The 17,671-nt window shown below is 48.1% G+C and overlaps 1 protein-coding gene across 9 annotated transcripts; it reads right to left on the bottom strand.

The window, feature by feature from the left end:
- Positions 1 to 1,897: 1,897 nt before the first annotated feature.
- Positions 1,898 to 17,429, bottom strand: LOC122680081 (apolipoprotein L3-like). 9 transcript variants are annotated; one of them, XM_043880984.1, is made up of 6 exons: positions 17,326 to 17,429; positions 14,921 to 15,171; positions 13,296 to 13,398; positions 9,510 to 9,617; positions 7,604 to 7,724; positions 1,898 to 4,929 (listed from the first exon to the last, which is right to left on the bottom strand). In XM_043880984.1, the coding sequence occupies exons 4-6, from the start codon at positions 9,538 to 9,540 to the stop codon at positions 4,059 to 4,061; spliced, it is 1,023 nt and encodes a 340-aa protein (XP_043736919.1). In that variant the 5' UTR covers positions 9,541 to 9,617; positions 13,296 to 13,398; positions 14,921 to 15,171; positions 17,326 to 17,429; the 3' UTR covers positions 1,898 to 4,058. The 9 variants fall into 9 exon arrangements, with proteins under 9 accessions (XP_043736919.1, XP_043736913.1, XP_043736918.1 ...); XM_043880978.1 differs by having other exon boundaries at positions 13,300 to 13,398; XM_043880983.1 differs by having other exon boundaries at positions 13,303 to 13,398.
- Positions 17,430 to 17,671: the final 242 nt, after the last annotated feature.

The following is a 17,671-nucleotide window of genomic DNA, read 5'->3' as shown; positions in this document are numbered from 1 at the left end:
GAGGGCACATGTGCATCTAGGAAGCACTCAATCTGGAGCCTCTTGACCTGAGACTTTACCCCCAGGGTTCAGGGTCGCTGTTACTCATCCATCTTCCTCATCCTTCAGCCTGTCCTACTGGTCCGAAAATATAGTCCCTGTATCCCAGCTATTCTGTGTCCTGAGAATTTGACACTGGAATTCCTGGTGCTGGGACCTAAGCCCCCTGCTGGCGGGGGCTCAGGGGACAGACCGGGAGCTCATGCAGGGGGACCTGTCCCGCTTCCTGTCCTTCCTGAACTGCGCGAGTTTGGGGGCTTCTTTCCTTTTTCTGACCTGCCCTGCTTCTCCCAGCACCTCCTCTGTGTCACTTAGTCAGACTCAGTCTCTTGCTCAGAATCACAGGGCTCTCACCTGACCCAGGGGTCACCGCAGTATTGCATCAACCACACACTGAGCTAAGTGGGGTCCAGCTCTGAGGGTTCAGGGAGACATTGGGGTGGACACTGAATGGATCTGTACCCAGCGCCTGAATCCCTGCCCAGAAGTCTGTGCAGGATGGGAATTCTCCAGGAACTGATGAAGAACTGATGAAGGAATGAACTCCTATTTCTGAAGGTCAGGCAGGCGATGGGCATGACTGCTGATGGTTTGATCCCTGAGTCGATCCTTCTGCAGATCCCCTGGAGAAGAAAATGGCAACCCACTCCAGTATTCTTGACTGGAAAATCCCATGGATGGGAGAGGCCAGCAGGCTACAGTCCATAGGGTCACAAAGAATCAGACATGACTGAGCAACTTCACTTTGCTTTTATTTTTTCTGACATTTTCAGGAAGGAATGGAATGGCCGACTGAAGTCTCAAGGAAACACTGGCTGAGAGGGAATCAGAGGCACTGAGGAAAGTCTTCCGAGGGAGGTTTGGACAAAAGTGTGGAGAAGGCTCTGCAGCACGTGGGGAGGGATGTAGGAGACGTCCTGGGATCTTTTCCAGGTCCCAGGTCTCTGGCTTCCTGCCCTGGGCTCCAGGTGTGGGAGCCTGTTAGGTGCTCACATGCTCCACACATGGAAACAGAGAGAGTCGGTGTCCCGTGGAGCAGACCCGTGGGGGTCAGAGGACCATGCAGATGCCCCCCTCTCCTCCCTGGAGAGGAGGAGCCTGAGGCCTCCCATGAAGGCTCCTCAGAAGGTCCAGGCAGGTGCAATCCCAGATGGGTGACCAGGTCAGAACATGGCCTTGGATGGACTTTCTCTCCATCCGTGCTCCCATCCCCCAGCCCCTCTGTCCTGCTCCTGGGGATCGAGGGAGCCTGGCCCCCAGCTCTGCCCTCAGGGGACCCCAGGCTCCTGAATGCTGCTTTGGTCTGAAATTAGGCTTCGGCATCTGTGCTCAGAGTCACGGGTAGCCGTGGAGGAGGTGAAAGCAATTGTCGCTCAGGTCGATATTCTTCTGGGTCATTCTAGGCAGTGCGGGAAATAGACGGGTGGGGCAGGGCAGTGCCCCAAGGTAAACACAGGCAGACTGTTCTGGAAGCTCCTGCAGGAGTCCTGGTGTGAGGCAGCCTGGGTGAGGTGTGTGCTGTCTTTCTCTACCCCTCTGTTTATGGCTGACCACCCCCCCCCCCCCCCGCCACACCTGCACACAAGCCCTCTGCTCTCAGTCACCCTTGGGTGTCCACCCTGGTCCCCAGGTCTGGAGGAGGATTATCCCCGTGCTCAGCCCAAGTCAGATGACACGGGCTCCCCCGGGCGTCCCACGGGGTCTGCGGGGCTCCAGGGTCTGAGGGAAATGATTGGATGGGAGCCCAGCAGGAGGCGCTATGGAGGACGCGCTCCCTGAGAACCTTGGAGACAGGCTCACGGGGAAGGAAGTCAGGCATCCAGAGCCCAGGTGAACCGATCAGTCAACGCAAGGAAGCCTCAGTGAATCAGCTCATATTTATTGAACCAGAGTCTAGACAACACAAGGTGGAGAGAAGCAGAGCAACCTGAAATATCTTCTCCAGCCTCACCCCCAGCTGAAGAAGAAAGCGAGGGTCAGAGAGTCGTGTCTGTTGGCCCCAGGCTGTTTCATCTCCTCACTCACCGCAAAGTTCCTTGGCCTGTTTCTGCCTCCTTGTTTCATCCTTCTTTCTTTCTTTCTTTTAATCAACCTCTGTTCCTACTCCACACTTGGATTTTCATGGAAACGTCAGCGGTCTCTCAGTCACTCTGGACCCAAAGAGCACCTGGCGACTTGTCACCTGTTCCCCCCACGGTGCTGTCACCAGCGCCAGCATCATCATTGTCATCAAGAGTCACTGCCTGGTATCTATATAGGCAATTCTCCATGCAGACGTACAGATGGCCACAGGTACATGAAAACATACGCAACATCACTAATCATTAGAGAAAGTCAAGTCACACTACAATAAGTTATCTCCCCTACAGCATCAGAGGGGCCATCATCTACATCTACAATGCTCTGAGGCTGTGGAGAAAAGGGAACCCTCCTCCACTGTTGGTGGGAATGTAAATTGGTGCAGCCACTATAGAAGACTATATGGAGTTTTCTTAAACAACTAAAAATAGAGCTACCGTATGATTTAGCAATCCCACTTCTGGGCATATATCTAGAAAAAATTAAAGCTTTAATTTGAAAAGATACATGTACCCTGATGTTCATGGCAGTACTATTCATAATGGCCAAGTTATTATGTTAACCTAAAGGTCTGTTGACAGATTAATGAATAAAGCAAATGTGGTATATGTATACACACCATAGAATACTACTCAGCCATAAAGAGAATGAAATAATATTATCTGTAACAATATGTATGGATCTACAGATTATCATACTGAGTGAAGTAAATCAGACAAATATGTGATATTAACTTATATGTAGAATCAAGAAAATAATACAAATAAACAAATGAATAGAAATAGACTCATAGACATAGAAAAGGAACTTTTTACCAAAGCTTTGGGGGGACAGATAAATTAGGAGATGGGATTATCAGATACACACCCGATAAACAAGGGCCTGCCTACTGTAGTAGCATAGGAATAGTATTCAATATCTTGTAATAAACTATAATGGAAATGAATAAAATAGAATATAGATATACACATGCTCAGATGTTCTGTCGTGTCTGACTCTCTGCAAACACATGGACTGTAGCATGCCAGACTCCACTGTCTATGGGATTTCCCAGACAAGAATATTGCAGTGGGGTGTCATTTCCTTCTCCAGGGAATCTTCTCTACCCAGGAATCAAACCTGTGTCTCTGCTTAGCAGACACATTCTTTACCACCTGGGAAGCCCAGATAAATACATAGATACCTGTATGATTGAATCACTTTGCTGTATACCTGAAATTAACAGAATATTGTAAATCAATTATCCTTCAATAAAGCAAACAAACAAAAGAAGTCACTGCCTAAGTAAGATACATCAGCTAGGGCCACAGGTGAGTTGATGTGGAGGAGAGGTCCAGAGACTTCCCACCAGCAGGGGAAGACTCTTCTTGCTGGAACATCACAGCCTGGGGAGGGCGATAGAGGAGCCCCTGCTCCTTCTGGATCCCAACAATCCTAACTCTCTGACTTTCTCCCATTGTCAACCCGTTCGTATACCTGGCCTTTCATAGCTAGTTCGCCTGCCTCTCCCTTTATTCTGCCTCCAGGGTTATCATTAGTCCAAAGGAAGTGGTTTCTGATGGGAGGGGAGTTAGGGGGAAAATGGATGCATGTATGTGTATGGCTGAGTCCCTTTGCTGTTACCTGAAACTATCACAACACTGTTAATCGGCTATACTCCAACACAAAATAAAATGTTCTTAGTATGAAAAGAAAAGTCGTTTCTCCCCGCCTCTTATTCTCTGGTGCCCCCTCCTCCCTTAATGCAGGCTCCAGGCCCCTTCCTTCTCTCTCCTCATCCATCACTACATCCATCCCTTCCCTGCTGTGCTCAACAACAGAAATGCCAAATTCCTAACCCCCAGCTTCATTAATGTGGTCTCCCTCTCTTTCACTCTAACAAAGTACCTCTGCACGCTAGCCCCTCACGTGTCCCTGGACCCCTACTGCTCTGGGGATGGCTAAATCAGGTCCTCCTGCAGATTCTCATAGATCTGGGTGAGCTCCTCCAACTTCCTCTCCAACTCCAATGCCCGCTGCCTCAGGCTTTCAGCTGCTGCTGTCTTGGCACCATTGTGCAAGTGCTTTGACTCCTTCACCAGGAAGCCCACATCCACCAGAAGGAAGACCCCTGCAGTGGCCAAACCTGCGATCCGGACTCCTTTGGTGATTGTTAAAGCTGTGGCTTTGAAACCTGCCTGTATCTGCTGGATGGCCGGGCCTGAGATCCTCCCAGGGCTCATGTAGATGTTTGCATTGGCTGCAGAGTCAGGGTTGGCTTTGCCTGTTTCCATGTCTTGGATGTTCGTTTCAATGCATTGCACAGCTTCTCTGAATTTCTCTCTTGTGTCAACAATGTGGGGGTTGCTCTTGAGTACCTCTAGGAGAAACTTCCATTTCTTGACATCACTTGACATCATGTGACTGGCTTCGGTTTCTGCTGATGACCTCTTCACATGTTCGATGATAGTGGTGGACACTTGGGTCACAGCCGCTGCTGCTCCCAGCCCTATCCCAGTGGCCAAGAGCACCACACTGGCCCCCGCTGTCACGGGTGCCAGAGCCAGGCCAACAATGGTCAGAATACTAGACACAGCACCGGTGCTGTGGGCCATCAGGTTGGAGATGGTACATCCCTTATGCACCTTGTCAACCTTGTCTGCGAGCTCGTGGAACTTGCCTATGAACTCCTCCAGCTGCCGTTTCACCTGAGGAAACTTAATCAGAAACCTCCTCCTGTCCAGCTGCTCTTTGGTGAGTCTTTCCTGGTCCTCCTCAACCAAGGCTCTGTTCAATTCCTTCAGATATTTGTGTAGTTCTTTGGCGTCTTTCCTGTAACAATGAAGGTCAAGATATTAGAAAGGCAGTTTGCTTGTCTGTGAAACTGGCTCCATAATATCTATTCTGCATAAACACAGATATGTTACTATCAATCAATTAGAGAAGAAATTTATAAATGTGAACTTTTCTCTTTCAACCTTAAACACATTTCATACTTTAGATGCTCCATCTTGACATAGCTAAACTTGGAATAGGTAAACAAAAGTCACCTTAGGATTCTTGCAACTTAAGAGAGGTATTTGAGAGAATTCCCAGGTGGTCCAGAGGTTCCAACTCTGCACTCCCACTGCTGGGCTTGACTCAATCCCTGCTTGGCGAATGAGGATCGCCAGGCCATATGGCTCAGCCAGAGAAAAGGTATGTGGTAAAGACGTCTCACAGGTGGGTCAACACTATCACTTCGAAAGAGTCTTTGGAGTGGGACTCCACATATAAACAAAGACATGTAGCACTGGAGGAGAAAACCTTCATTTGAGGGCCTTGGTGTGTAGTGAGAAGTCTCCCTGCTCTTTGTCCTTGGCTACTGGGAAGTGGTCCCGAAGCCCCTAGAATTCCAGCTGATAGGCATGTCCTTGCCTGCCTGGGCCTTTGGCCACTGGTCAGTCTGACAAGGTGATGATTGACCCAGGGTCTCTGGGTCTCATGGTGTCAGTTCTGCCATCTGGTAGAGCTGGACACCAGGGCAGGAGTCTGACCTCCAGGAGGGGCTGGAGATGAGAGGTCAGGGTAATCTGGCTTTTAAGCAAGGTGAGTGTCCCTGATGGGCAGTACTCCGTGCATCTTGTCACACACCGAATCCAGGTCAGTAACGTGTCCTGAGGACAATGGAAGCTTCATCTGTGAAACCTGCCCTGACTCTGCCCTCTGACTGGTGGGCACTTTTCTCCTTCCCTGTAATAAACTGTAGCTGGGATCATGAAGCTTTCAGTGAGTCCTGTCCATTCTATAGGGAATTCTTGAACCTGAGAGTTGTTTTGGGGATCCCCTAAATTTGCCATTGAAGTCAAAGTAAGGGCAGTCCTGGGCACTGTGCCCTTATACTTTGCAGATTGGCTGTCTCTATGACTTAGAATATTTTAAACCCCAAAAGTCAGAGCTCGAAGGCACCTTATAATCATTTGGTCTGCCATCTGCTGTCTTCTAAGCATTGTGCCCTTGACCTTCTCAGCAGAAGGTCACAGGATCTACCCACTGCCCCAACTGACAGGGAAGCAGGAGATGTGCTATGAGTCCTGGTTTCCCTTGGACTCTCCAGCTCACCTCACTGACTCCTGACCCGTCACCCAGCACCCTCAACTGTTCAGGGGTCACCAACCTAACTCTCAATTTACCTGGCGATAGCTTCACCTGCCTGCAGCCCAAGGCCGTGTGCAACTTTGAGGAAGCTGTAAAGATTCAAGGGACTTGAGAAAACATCCTTCTGAACGCCTGAGCCTGAGGAGACCGGCACTTGCACAGCTGGTGGAGGAAGCATTTTCCTCTTGGGTGGGGATGCATGAGACTTCTCAGAATCCCTCAAATGACACATAGTCGCAACCACTCTTTGTGACTCTGGAGGGCTCACTGAGCCACACGGCCTTCCCACTGTCAGGGGGACTCCACGTAGACTAGAAGAGGGTCCTAGATGGAATGAGAACCCAGGTCCAAGGCAGGGTGTGCAGACACGGTCACCCAGGGCCCTCTAGCCCAGCATGAGGGGATCCCATCAGAGAGGGAAGAAATGTCCCCCCCCTCTACTCAGGGGAACTCCGCTAGGGTCACAGTCCCTTCAGTTTTGTGTCCTTAAGGCCCACTATCCTCACTCTAGTCCTGGCCCTGCTGCCCAAGCCTGCCTACTAGTCCTCCAACCAGGACCCTCTGCTCCACCCTGACCCCTGGGTCTGACCCTGGTCCAGGCCTCCCTGGTCCTTTGGATGAGATGATTGCACTTGGTTTCCCACCTCTGACCCTGCAGTTCACTCTGAGGCCATTACCATAATCCATCAGACTGAACTGCTATTCCCATTGGACACAGGACAGATCTGAGATTCAAAGTCTTAAGCCCACAGACCCACAGTTGGGCAGGGCTAGATCCAGGATCCCACCAGCTCCTCCAGTTCCTCTGTAGCCTCTCTGCCTTATGGGCAAGCAGGACCCTGCAGGGTTGGTACAGTTCCTTACATGAGGAATAGAAAGACTGTAGGCAGAAGCCCAGCACACAGATGGTGGTGTCAGGATTTTCTAACGTGTCCCAAAGGAAATTCTGCTTGGTTCTCATTACCAGAAAGAAGACCCTTGAGCCCTGTCTCATCCCAACAAGTTTTTTAAATGTTAATATTGACTGAGTACTTACTCTGTGTCAGTCATTATGAGAAGCACTTTACATGCATGATCTCGGTGTCTTCACAATAAAATTGAAAAGATGAAGAAACTAAAGCATAGAGTAGTTCAGTAACTTGTCCAAGGTCACATAACCTGCCCCTTCCTCACAGGTTTCATCTCTTCTCAACCCAGGATTATTCACTGTCAGCAAATGACATGGAGGAAACATTACTGATGGGATCTTGAGAAGCGAAATCCTAGACCCCAACAATAGGGTCCTGCCTGGAGGATGTGTGTCTACCAGAGGGAGCTAGTCTGGTGCTGGGGGACATGGGAGACCTTCCTGTGCACCTGTGCAGGTTACCTGGACAAACTGGTCTCAGCCTCAATTCTCTCCAGGAATTCATTCAGCAGGAGGAGCAGTTCCTCTTTGCTCAGTTTGTCCCAGAGATATTCAATGACCTCCTCAAAAAAGATCTCAATATCTAGATGAAAGAAAAGGGAATCAGATTAGAAGAATTTGTGGTGGAACATAAACGTTAATGAGTATAAAGTAGTTAAAATTCACCTTGCTAAGCAGCAGTCACCTGGGGTGCTCTTGATGAGGTCACCAGGGTTATGGATGGACTGTCCCCCCATCTCAATTTGTGTTGCAGAGTAAACCCCCAGGTGACCTTTGTGAAGATAGGGTTCCTAAGGAGGTTAGGTGAAATGAGGTCCTACATGGGATTCCCAGGTAAATTGAAGCCATAAGTGGGATTCCCAGGAAGTTCTAGTAGTAAAGAATCTGCCTGCCAAAGCTGGAGATATAAGAGATGCAGGTTTGATCCCTGAGTCAGGAAGATCACTTGAAGGAGGGCATGGCAAGCCACTCCAAAATTCTTGTTTGGAGAATCCCATGGATAGAGGAGGCAGCCAGGCTGCAGCCCATGAGGTTGCAAACAGTTGGACATGACTGAGCAACTGAACACACACACACAAAGAGAAGAAAGAGCAAGTGTGATCTGTTAGTTACCACTTCCAGAATAGACTGGCAGCAGCCTATAAATGAATGCTTTCATGTTTGGGCAGTGAAACAATTGAATACTCAAGTTAAATGCGATAAATGAATGTAATGACTATAAATAGCCTCAGATCACTGCAGGGTAAGATTACTCCTCCATGAGTTATCAAAATCCCTGTGTGATTTCAGAGATCTGGAGGTTATGGACTTGCAGGTAAGATATTGGTGGCCAGGCTATATATATGTGTGTGGGCTGGGACGTGATATAAAATGTGTTTCTTGCTAAATCCACACAAAGAGACATTATTCTTATTTCACAGAAGAGGAAAGTGAAACTCAGACAGGAGAATGGGCAGCCCAAGGCTACAGAGCCGAAAGCTCTGAGGTCAAATGTCAGACATTTCTTGGACGTGACGTTGAATCCTCCTTACATTTAAAACTCCTGTGATTTGTTCATTCTACTCTATAGCACACAATGGGGATTCTTTGCAACTCATTTTTGGTGGTGAGCATGCAGTAGTGTATATAGGAGTAGAAATATAATGTTGTACACATGAAACTTTGAAAACATTACAAACTCATGTTACCTAATTTTTAAAAAGACTTGAGGACCACACACCATTGAGTAAAACTACCATGTGAGAGGATTCCTGCTTCTGACCACAGACTCTAGGATGGGCAGGGGAGGGGATCAACCACGTGGAGGAGGGGTGGAGCCAATATGATCCTCATCACTCCTCCCCTCCAGGTGGGAGGCGGGAAAGGCCAGACTGGCTCTTAGTGCAGGGTCCACTGACTCTTGCAGAGCGTCTGGGCTGGTGGCTGGGCAAGAGCCAGAGGAAACAGCTTCTGTGGTGATGGCCCAGGGTCTGGGAGCAGCAGGAGGCGAAGGTCAAGGGAGAGGGCAAGAGAAGCTCCAGTGATGCTGGAGGACCTTCTCTCCCAGGCCTGCCTGGCCTCGGGGACTCCCATCTGCTGTCCATGCTCCGCGTGTGCTCTCCCTGCCTCTGTTCTGAGTCACTTGCTGGGTGGTGGGAGAGGCAGGAAGTCAGCACCTTGGTCATGGATCCTGAGGAGAGGGCCGGGAAGGAGGATGTGGGCAGACCCCAGGGTGAGGGGAATCTCCTGGTCTCTCTTGGAAGCTCAAGGATGCCTATCCATCCTCTTCGTGGTTCTTGATTCCTCTGGAGTTTAACTCAGCCTGGAAACACCACCCTCAATTCTGGGGCACAAGTAGGAACCTTCCAGAGAAGAGGCAGCTGACTACCTGAGCAGTTTCCAAAGTTTTCTGAGCTCATGGTGGCAGCAGGGGCTCTCAGAGACCTCCAATCAGCTCCTTGTCTGCGTCAGGCTGGAAGGAGGTGTGACCTCACCCCTGGGGAAGAGAAAGCAGACTGTGAGCTCCACTGTGAGGGTGCAGTGGCTTCAGGGAGCAGCAAGGGCCAAGTTCTCTGGTGGGTTCCCCTTGGCTGGCCACCAGTGCCTCCAGGGACTTATCCCAGTGTGGTTCTCTGTCTCCTGGGCTCTGCTGGTTGTTAGTTCAGCTATGTCATTTACCTCCTACAGCTCCTTCCAAGCCAAGTCAGAGTCCTGCTCTCCTGTTGGGGCACAAGAAGAAGGTAATCAGACAGGAGACAGACATCTGTGAAGTTACAGGAACGATCAAACCAGAGACTGGAAGAACAGATAGGAGGTGATACTCTGGAAATGAAGTGAGGTTGGGACACCTGTGGTTTTGAATTGGTAATAAATAATATTAATGAGAACATTGATCCATGTCTTTGACATGCAGTCTCCTGAAACTCACTTGAACTTAGCTCAGTCCAAGTTTTCATGCTGGTTCCAGAGCCTGGACTAGAACCTGAGTCTTTCTGATCCAAATCACACGTTTGTGATGACTATGCTCTACTCCCTATAATATATAAAAATATTTATTTTTGGATATATGTTAATTTGTAAATGTCTCTTCATTCCAAAATGATGTCTTGCTCGCTATCAAATCTCTCCTTGATAATGTTTCTGGTGATACAGCTGCCACAGCCCAGGTCCTCCTTGCTTCTGCAAGAGACTTTTTTCCCACAAGGGCCTGGGGTCCCACCAGCCGTGCCCCAATTCCTGTCTCCCTGCTCTGAATGACTGAGAACCTCTGCAGGTGTTCTGTCCTCCTTGCTTTCCCCTGCTGATTATTGGACTTGATGTCGTTTCTAATCCTTTATGTAAATAATAGTGCAAAAAATATTCTCCTTGTATAAAACTTCACCTACATGTGAGACTGTATTCTTTTTTTTTCTCCATTTTTTTTATTAGTTGAAGGCTAATTACTTTACAATATTGTAGTGGTTTTTGCCATACATTGACATGAATCAGCCATGGATTTACATGTGTTCCCCATCCTGATCCCCCCTCCAATCTTCCTCCCTACCCCATCTCTCTGGGTCTTCCCAGTGCACCAGCCCTGAGCACTTGTCTCATGCATCCAACCTGGGCTTTTGATCTGTTTCACCCTTGAGAGTATACTTGTTTCAATGCTATTCTCTCAGAACATCCCACCCTCACCTTCTCACACAGAGTCCAAAAGTTTGTTCTGTACATCTGTGTCTCTCTTTCTGTTTTGCATATAGGGTTATCGTTACCATCTTTTTAAATTCCATATATATGTGTTAGCATACTGTATTGGTGTTTATCTTTCTGGCTTGCTTCACTTTGTATAATGGGCTCCAGTTTGAGACTGTATTCTTAAGCTATATCTAGAAGTAGAATTAAGATCAGATGGCATCAACACCTAAAAAATTTCCATACCTAGAGCCACCATGCTATGCAAACAAACTGTATCAATTTATGTTCACACTTATAATATATGAGGGTGTCCATCCTTTCAAAAATACCCATCCTCAGCGGTCTTTTTAAAAAAAAAATCAGATCTTTATAATTAAATAATTTATTTTGATTTTGCATGTGCTTAACTTGCTGTGGGAGATGAGGGAGGAAAGCAAGTGTTGATGATGTGTAGCTACTATTTTTAAGAAAGCAATAGAGCATCTGTCAACCACTCCTCCTGAGACTTGACTGAAATGATGGTAAAGGTATATATTGGTAAAATACCATCTACTGATAAGAGTGCGTGGTTTCTGTAGTGCAGTGGTTATCACGTTCACCTAACACGCAAAAGGTCCCCGGTTCAAAATTGAGTGGAAACAGCTTCTCTTGGGCTTCCCTTGTGGCTCAGTGGGTAAAGAATCCACCTGCAATTCAGGAGACGTCGGTTCGATCCCTAGGTTGGGAAGATCCCCTCTAGAAGGGAACGGCTACCCACTCCAGTATTCTGGCCTGGAGATTTCCATGGACTGTGTAATGCAAGGGGTCACAAAGAGTCGGACATGACTGAGCAACTTTCACTTTCACTGATAAGAGCAACTTGTGTTTGTGATCGTTGCTCTGTATTGGTATCGGCTCTGAAACTTTACCAATGGTACCTCATATGTTATTCCATTAATTTTTGAGATGTGTACCATTGTATCCTCATTTACAAATAAGGAAGCTGACACATAGATGTTACCTGACTTACCTAAGTTCAGAAGTCTTGCCCTTGGTACCCTGGGACCACCCCACTCACTGGCTCAAGAACCCATAGCCTGTCTTTCCTCCCTCTGCTGTTAATAAAAACAAGCATGGGAGCAATAGGAGACCAGAGTCTTTAACAAATATTTGAAGACTCACTGGATGGGGAAGTGATAGCTGAATAAAGAGGAGTGCAGTAGAGGGAGAGAAACAGGGAGCGTGTTCACAGGAGAGAAAACTGGTCTGCTGGGCAGAGCCCAGGGAGGGGGCAAGATGAGAGGGAGTCTGAGGGGAGAGCAGGGGACAAGCTCACCAACCCCACATCCCATCCCATATTCACAGCAGCCGTCACTCTTCACCAGACATTTAGAAGGTTACTTGAGAATGAGATGCAGGAAAAAACATAGATTACGTCTATTATGGAGGAAGGTAAAGGATACCAACTAGAGTGATAGACGTGGGATCCAGGAATCAGGAACATCAACCCAGTGGGAAAGGAATCCAAGGATCCCAGCTGGGCGCACAGCAGACCTAGAGAGAAACCAGTCCAGAATGGGATAAGAAGTCCAGAGTCTGTGGGGATAGGGGGCTCGGTATCCCATGAGGCACAGTTAGAAAGAAATGGAGGAAATGTTGAAGAGAAACAGTGCAAGGGGTGAAGATGAAGCCAGTTAGAAACATCAGGAAAAACTAAAGCGCAGGAGGAGAAGGGGATGACAGAGGATGAGATGGTTGGATGGCATCACCGACTCAATGGACGTGAGTTTGGGTTAGGCTCCGGAAGTTTGTGATGGACAGGGACTCCTGGTGTGCTGCAGTTCATGGGGTCGCAAAGTTGGATACGACTGAGTGACTAATCTGAACTGAATGGAACAGCTGAGAAGCATGTGCAGCTATATGGTGCAACTTAGCTTTTAAAAAATGTATTAAAATATCACAAAAAATGTAAACTCTTTTCTTTGATTTTTAAAAAATATCTAAAGTAAATATAGGTCCTTTGGCGACTATTTTAAAACTGAAGTAATATTAATATACATAATATGATATAACTCACAGGTGTATAACATAGTGATTCAAAAATCTTAGTTTTACTTCATTTATAGTCGTTATAAAATAACCTTTAAATTTTAAAATGAAACAGAATGTTTAAATATGTGAAGTAAATGTACTTGTCAATTTGAAAGTCAAAGTACACTTCTGGAACTTGGGAGCCGAAGCACTGAAGGGAGGATGAAGATTAATATCTTAGTTTACAAAGCTGTGAATCAAGAAAAAGTAGGTCCAGTCGAGAGCATAAGAAACAAAGATGTAAATAAAGTGCTTACAAGTAGAAAGCTTCCTAACGGAGGATATACAATTAGTGGAACTAGGATATATGGAGAAGAAGGGGACAGGTATAATAGAAAGTATAAAAATAAGTGAAATCCTTATTTTTCCTAATAAGAAGTAAATAAATACTATCAAATTTAAGTCAAGAAAAAGCAAAATGCAATACCTACTACTTATTAGTGATTGTGGTTGATGACTTCCCACTTTGCACCAGGCACCTTCCCAATTGCTTGGTATGAATTCACCTCCTTTTAGTTCTCACAATGATCCTATTAGAAAGGAAACTGAAGTTTAGAGAGATTAAGAAATTTCCTCAAAGCACACAGCTAGTGCTAGAGCCAGAATCCCTATACAGGTTCCTGTCTCCTGCACACACATTCTCACATTATTCCACCTCCCAATGTAGTAATATCATTTAAAGAGATTGATTAACTATCTAAAGAAAAAGCTTTTCCTTGGGAAGGAATGAGTAGAACCCTGTGTACAAATTGATCTGTTTTAACCATATGCCCTTAGGACTGGATTGTTTTACCTCTAAGACAACAGAAGTCACTTTATAGCAGTCAGTAACCCACAAAAATGGGGTGGTTGCTAGTGCCACCACCTTAAAGATGATGGAAGCAGCTGAATTAAATGCCAACAAGAAATGGGTGACTCCTGCTGTGACACCTGTCAGTGTAGGGGACATGTTCATGTTGATGAAATGTAGTTCTCTGGAAAAGTAGGCGTGAAAACAGAGTTAAACCAGAATAATGAGAGTGAACTGTGCCCTTCAACAGATGTTGTCCAGCAGCATCTTGCCCACCCACACGTGCACCCTCGGGCTTCCGTCCACTCAATGGAAGGAAGACCCCTTGCCGGGGAGGTGAATTTCAGAGACTGGCATCTCTGCTTCTGCAAAGACAAGGATGCTCTTGAAGATGATCAGGGAAGCGGTCATAACAGGGCACCCACATATAATAATAATAATGAAAGATAATGATTGCTATGAATATGTTTCATTGAGGCAGGCTGAGTCTGTGAAAGGGCCATGAGTTCATGATAATATTCAAATGAGAGGACTTTAGAAAAGTGTGGCCAAAAAGAGAGACATAAAGGTTAAAAAGAATGCTAGTGGTTATGCAGGAGATGCAAGATGAAAGAAATATGGAATCGATCCCTGGGCAGGGAAGAGCCCCTGGATGAAGAAATGGCCGCCCACTCCAGAACTCTTGCTGGGAAACCCATGGACGGAGGAGCTGGGAGGGCTGCATCCATGAGGCTGCGAAGAGCTGGACACACCTGAGCGGGTGCCTTTCTTTTGTCTCTATGGTGCAAAGAAGAGTGAATGTGATGGGAATATTCTGTGTTAATTGAATTTAATAATAAGAGGTGTCTTGACGTCTATGGGTATATTCCTCTCTGTTTATTTACATGAATGTTTATAAAGGAATGAGAAAGAAAGAACCCCTGACATCCCGGGGCTGACCTGGTGTCACAACAGGGCGATGCTCTTCTCCTGTTGGATGTAAAGGCTCTCACAGAACTCCAGCCTCACACAGGGTCACCCTGACAGCAGGAGTGAAGGGGACAGCAAACACCCATCACTGCGCCCTCACCCACACCTCGCCCCCTCCCTTGGCTGAAAAGCATGACTGCTCCTTCTTTACCCATTACAGCTTTATCCTCGCTCTGGTCTCCCCTCTCCATTCATGGAGTTCTGAGACCCCATGGTAGTGCTGCCCACCATTCTCTGCAGCACCCAATCTAGAGCAACCCCATTTCCTTAGAGCTCCCCCCAAATCCCCTTACCTAAGCACTACTCCTAGAATCTTTCCTTCTACCCCTTTGTCCGTGATGTGCACATCTCTCCCTCAGGAAGAGTGACCATCAGCTTGTGTTTAGGGGGTGTGCCTGGTGGCGAAGGCTGGAGGCAGTGTCATGTGGATGGGAGAGAATTCACAAAGGTCCACCCTCCTCCAAGAGGATGGGAGAGGAGAGCTGGCTGGTCCCCTGCTTCCTTCTCTGCCCCAAAGCTGCAGGACCCCAGGAGCCAGGTCAGCCTATTGAAATCATGAAACATGAGAACAGAGTCAAGTCAGAAAGAAGAGGCGGGCTTGGGCAGAAGTGCCGGCTCCTCGATGATGACAAGCAGTTGTAAATGCATTGAATACTGGACTCATCTTCTGTCCTTCCCTCCCATTCCTGTCCTGGTCCTGACCCTTGTCTGGGGCCTCAGCTGGGTGTGGATGTGGTCAGTACTTCCTCTGCTGGATTCCTGTCCAGGGCATCCTCCTCTGTTTATTCTGATTGGTCCCTTTCTGGAAAGGCTGTTGGTGGGAGGGGGGAGGACCCCGGAGAAGCCTGTCCCTGCCCAGCTGCGTGGCCAGTCATGCATCCCTCCCCTCCTCATGGGCAGACAGATTCTCCCCAACCATCTCCCTCATGTGCCTGCAGTCATGCTCCCTGGGAAGGGACAGGGGTGTTAAGAACATCCCTAGCCCAGAACTCAGACCCTCCCAACGTCCCCAGCTCCTGTCTTCCTCACACTGTCTGTCTCCACAGGGCCTGCTGCAGGAGTCTGACTCCTCACTTGGCACAGGTTGCCCCTCCCCATGAAATGTGTTTCCCCACTGGCCTCACTATGTGACGCATTACTTGACCCTGGAGGCCCAGCTCCAAGCCTCCCTCTGCCCCATTCCTCCAGTTCCCTGCCAGCTCCTCTTGAAGGTCACACTTTCCTGGTCATGGTTCTCTTATTGCTCAGTTCCTCCAGGTCTGAGAAGCCTACCCACATCATTAGGGGCCCTGTCTGTTCTCTGCTGCTACTCCTGTCCAGGGCCTCTGGGTACCCTCCATCCTCCTGGGCACAGTCTGCCAAAATATGAGGGGTGGGACCCCTTCTGGAGACATGAAACAAGCAGCTTCTTGCTGACACAGCACAACCCCAGTTCCCCCTGTGAAAGTTAGAAAGGGAGGGAGGGTAGAAGGGGGACAAAGAGGAAGAGAAAGACATGGAGAAGAAACTAAAGATCCTAAGCAATTGATCATTCAAAGGATCCAATGTAAACCAGAGAGAAAATACTGAAGGGACTGAAGAAAGCATTAAAAATAACATTGATTTGAGGAAACCTTTCTAAATACCCACATTCAACAAGGTATAAAGGAAATTCTGACCTACTGGACTCTTGGAAATTAAAATTGCCAAGGATCCCATAAACCAGGCTAGAAAAAACATCCATACCCACAGGGAAAAATGGAAATTAGCTTTTAAAAACTTAGTAAGAGGAACAACCAATTCCCCAGGAGGTAGGTTGCCCAGGGTCATACAGCTCTCTGTGGGCAGAGAGGAGGCCAAGACCAGGCCTTTGGATATGGGTACGAAGGAGGGGTGGGAATGTAGTTTTAATAACCCAAAGTTTCTAGGGTTGTCTGTGCCAGTAAATAACATAGATCTAAGCTCATGTCCCTCCTGTTATACTGATGTCTGAAGAGTCTGGCTTTTTATCTTAATATTGCAACAGAGGGATTATATGTGGACCTTGTGCAGTGAGCCCTTCCTACTTCTTCGAGCAGGGCCATCTTCCCCACACAGAACCTCCCATCACCCACAACCTGAGCAGGGGGCCCGGCGAACATAGGAAACCAACGCCCTTTGACTTCCCGCTTGTTGTCCTGTCCATATCCAGGCGGCAGCCTCCTCCAGGGACTGGCACTGAGCCTGGCACTCAGAGGCAGGGTTTTTCAACAAACCTTGATTCCTTGTAACTAAAAAAATCCCCTTTCCCCCATCAGCCCCACCCTAGCTCCCTGGGGGCAGCTTCAAAGAGGCCAGGCCATAGCAGGCGAGGCTCTGAGTCCCCTGACCTCCTCCACCTGCTCTGCTTCCTCCAGTTTCCCAAAGTACTAAGCACCCCCACATCCCCCTTCCTCCTGGGCTCACTGCTCACGTCTCAGGAGACCGCGTCCTGAGCTGAGCCCACCTGAACGGGTGCCACCCTCTCTCTGCTCTGTTCAGGGGCCCTTGGCTGGGAGGAAGCCCTCAGACACACCTGCCTCCACATCCAGGCTCTGCCCCTGCTTCATCTGCTGCCACGGCCATGGCCTCACCTCTCTGAGCTTCCAGTTCCCTTCTTCTGTCAAGTAGTGACATTATCCTTTCTCAGACATTCATCCTGAGGATGGGGAGATGGGCAGGGTCCCTCCCCCCTGCTTACCCAGGAGTCCTCCTCTGGCTGAGTGTCAATAAGATCCAGATGTTCTCAGATGTGCAGATGCAGCCGCCGGCTGTGCATCTCTGCAATGACCACACACACCCTGCTCAGATATACTCTGGGAAGCAAAACTGAAAGCAAAGCCCTCACTTCTGAGTGGTTCAAGTCAAACAAACACCCTGCCCACCAGGCCCCACCCTGAGACTATTTCCACCTCCAGCTGACCCCCTTAGAGAAAGAAGCCCAGTCCTGACATTTAACATCCTTCTTGATACAGTCCAGTACGTCTCAGGCTCCATGTAGGAAGACCTGCCACCAACACACCATGGGTCCCTGGCAAGTCACTACC

Source organism: Cervus elaphus, chromosome 22, assembly GCF_910594005.1.
Source record: "Cervus elaphus chromosome 22, mCerEla1.1, whole genome shotgun sequence".
Classification (NCBI taxonomy): domain Eukaryota; kingdom Metazoa; phylum Chordata; class Mammalia; order Artiodactyla; family Cervidae; genus Cervus; species Cervus elaphus.
The sequence above is the reverse complement of the archived record's forward strand: the minus strand, read 5'-3'. Positions and strand labels throughout refer to the sequence as shown.

Excerpts from the sequence above, each read along its gene's own strand:
- LOC122680081 (XM_043880984.1), bottom strand. The coding sequence starts at position 9,540 with ATGAGCTCAGAAAACTTTGGAAACTGCTCAG. Across the intron at positions 7,725-9,509 it reads AAACTTTGGAAACTGCTCAG|ATATTGAGATCTTTTTTGAG; the intron begins GTAGTCAGCTGC and ends TCTTTCATCTAG. Across the intron at positions 4,930-7,603 it reads GCTGAGACCAGTTTGTCCAG|GAAAGACGCCAAAGAACTAC; the intron begins GTAACCTGCACA and ends TCATTGTTACAG.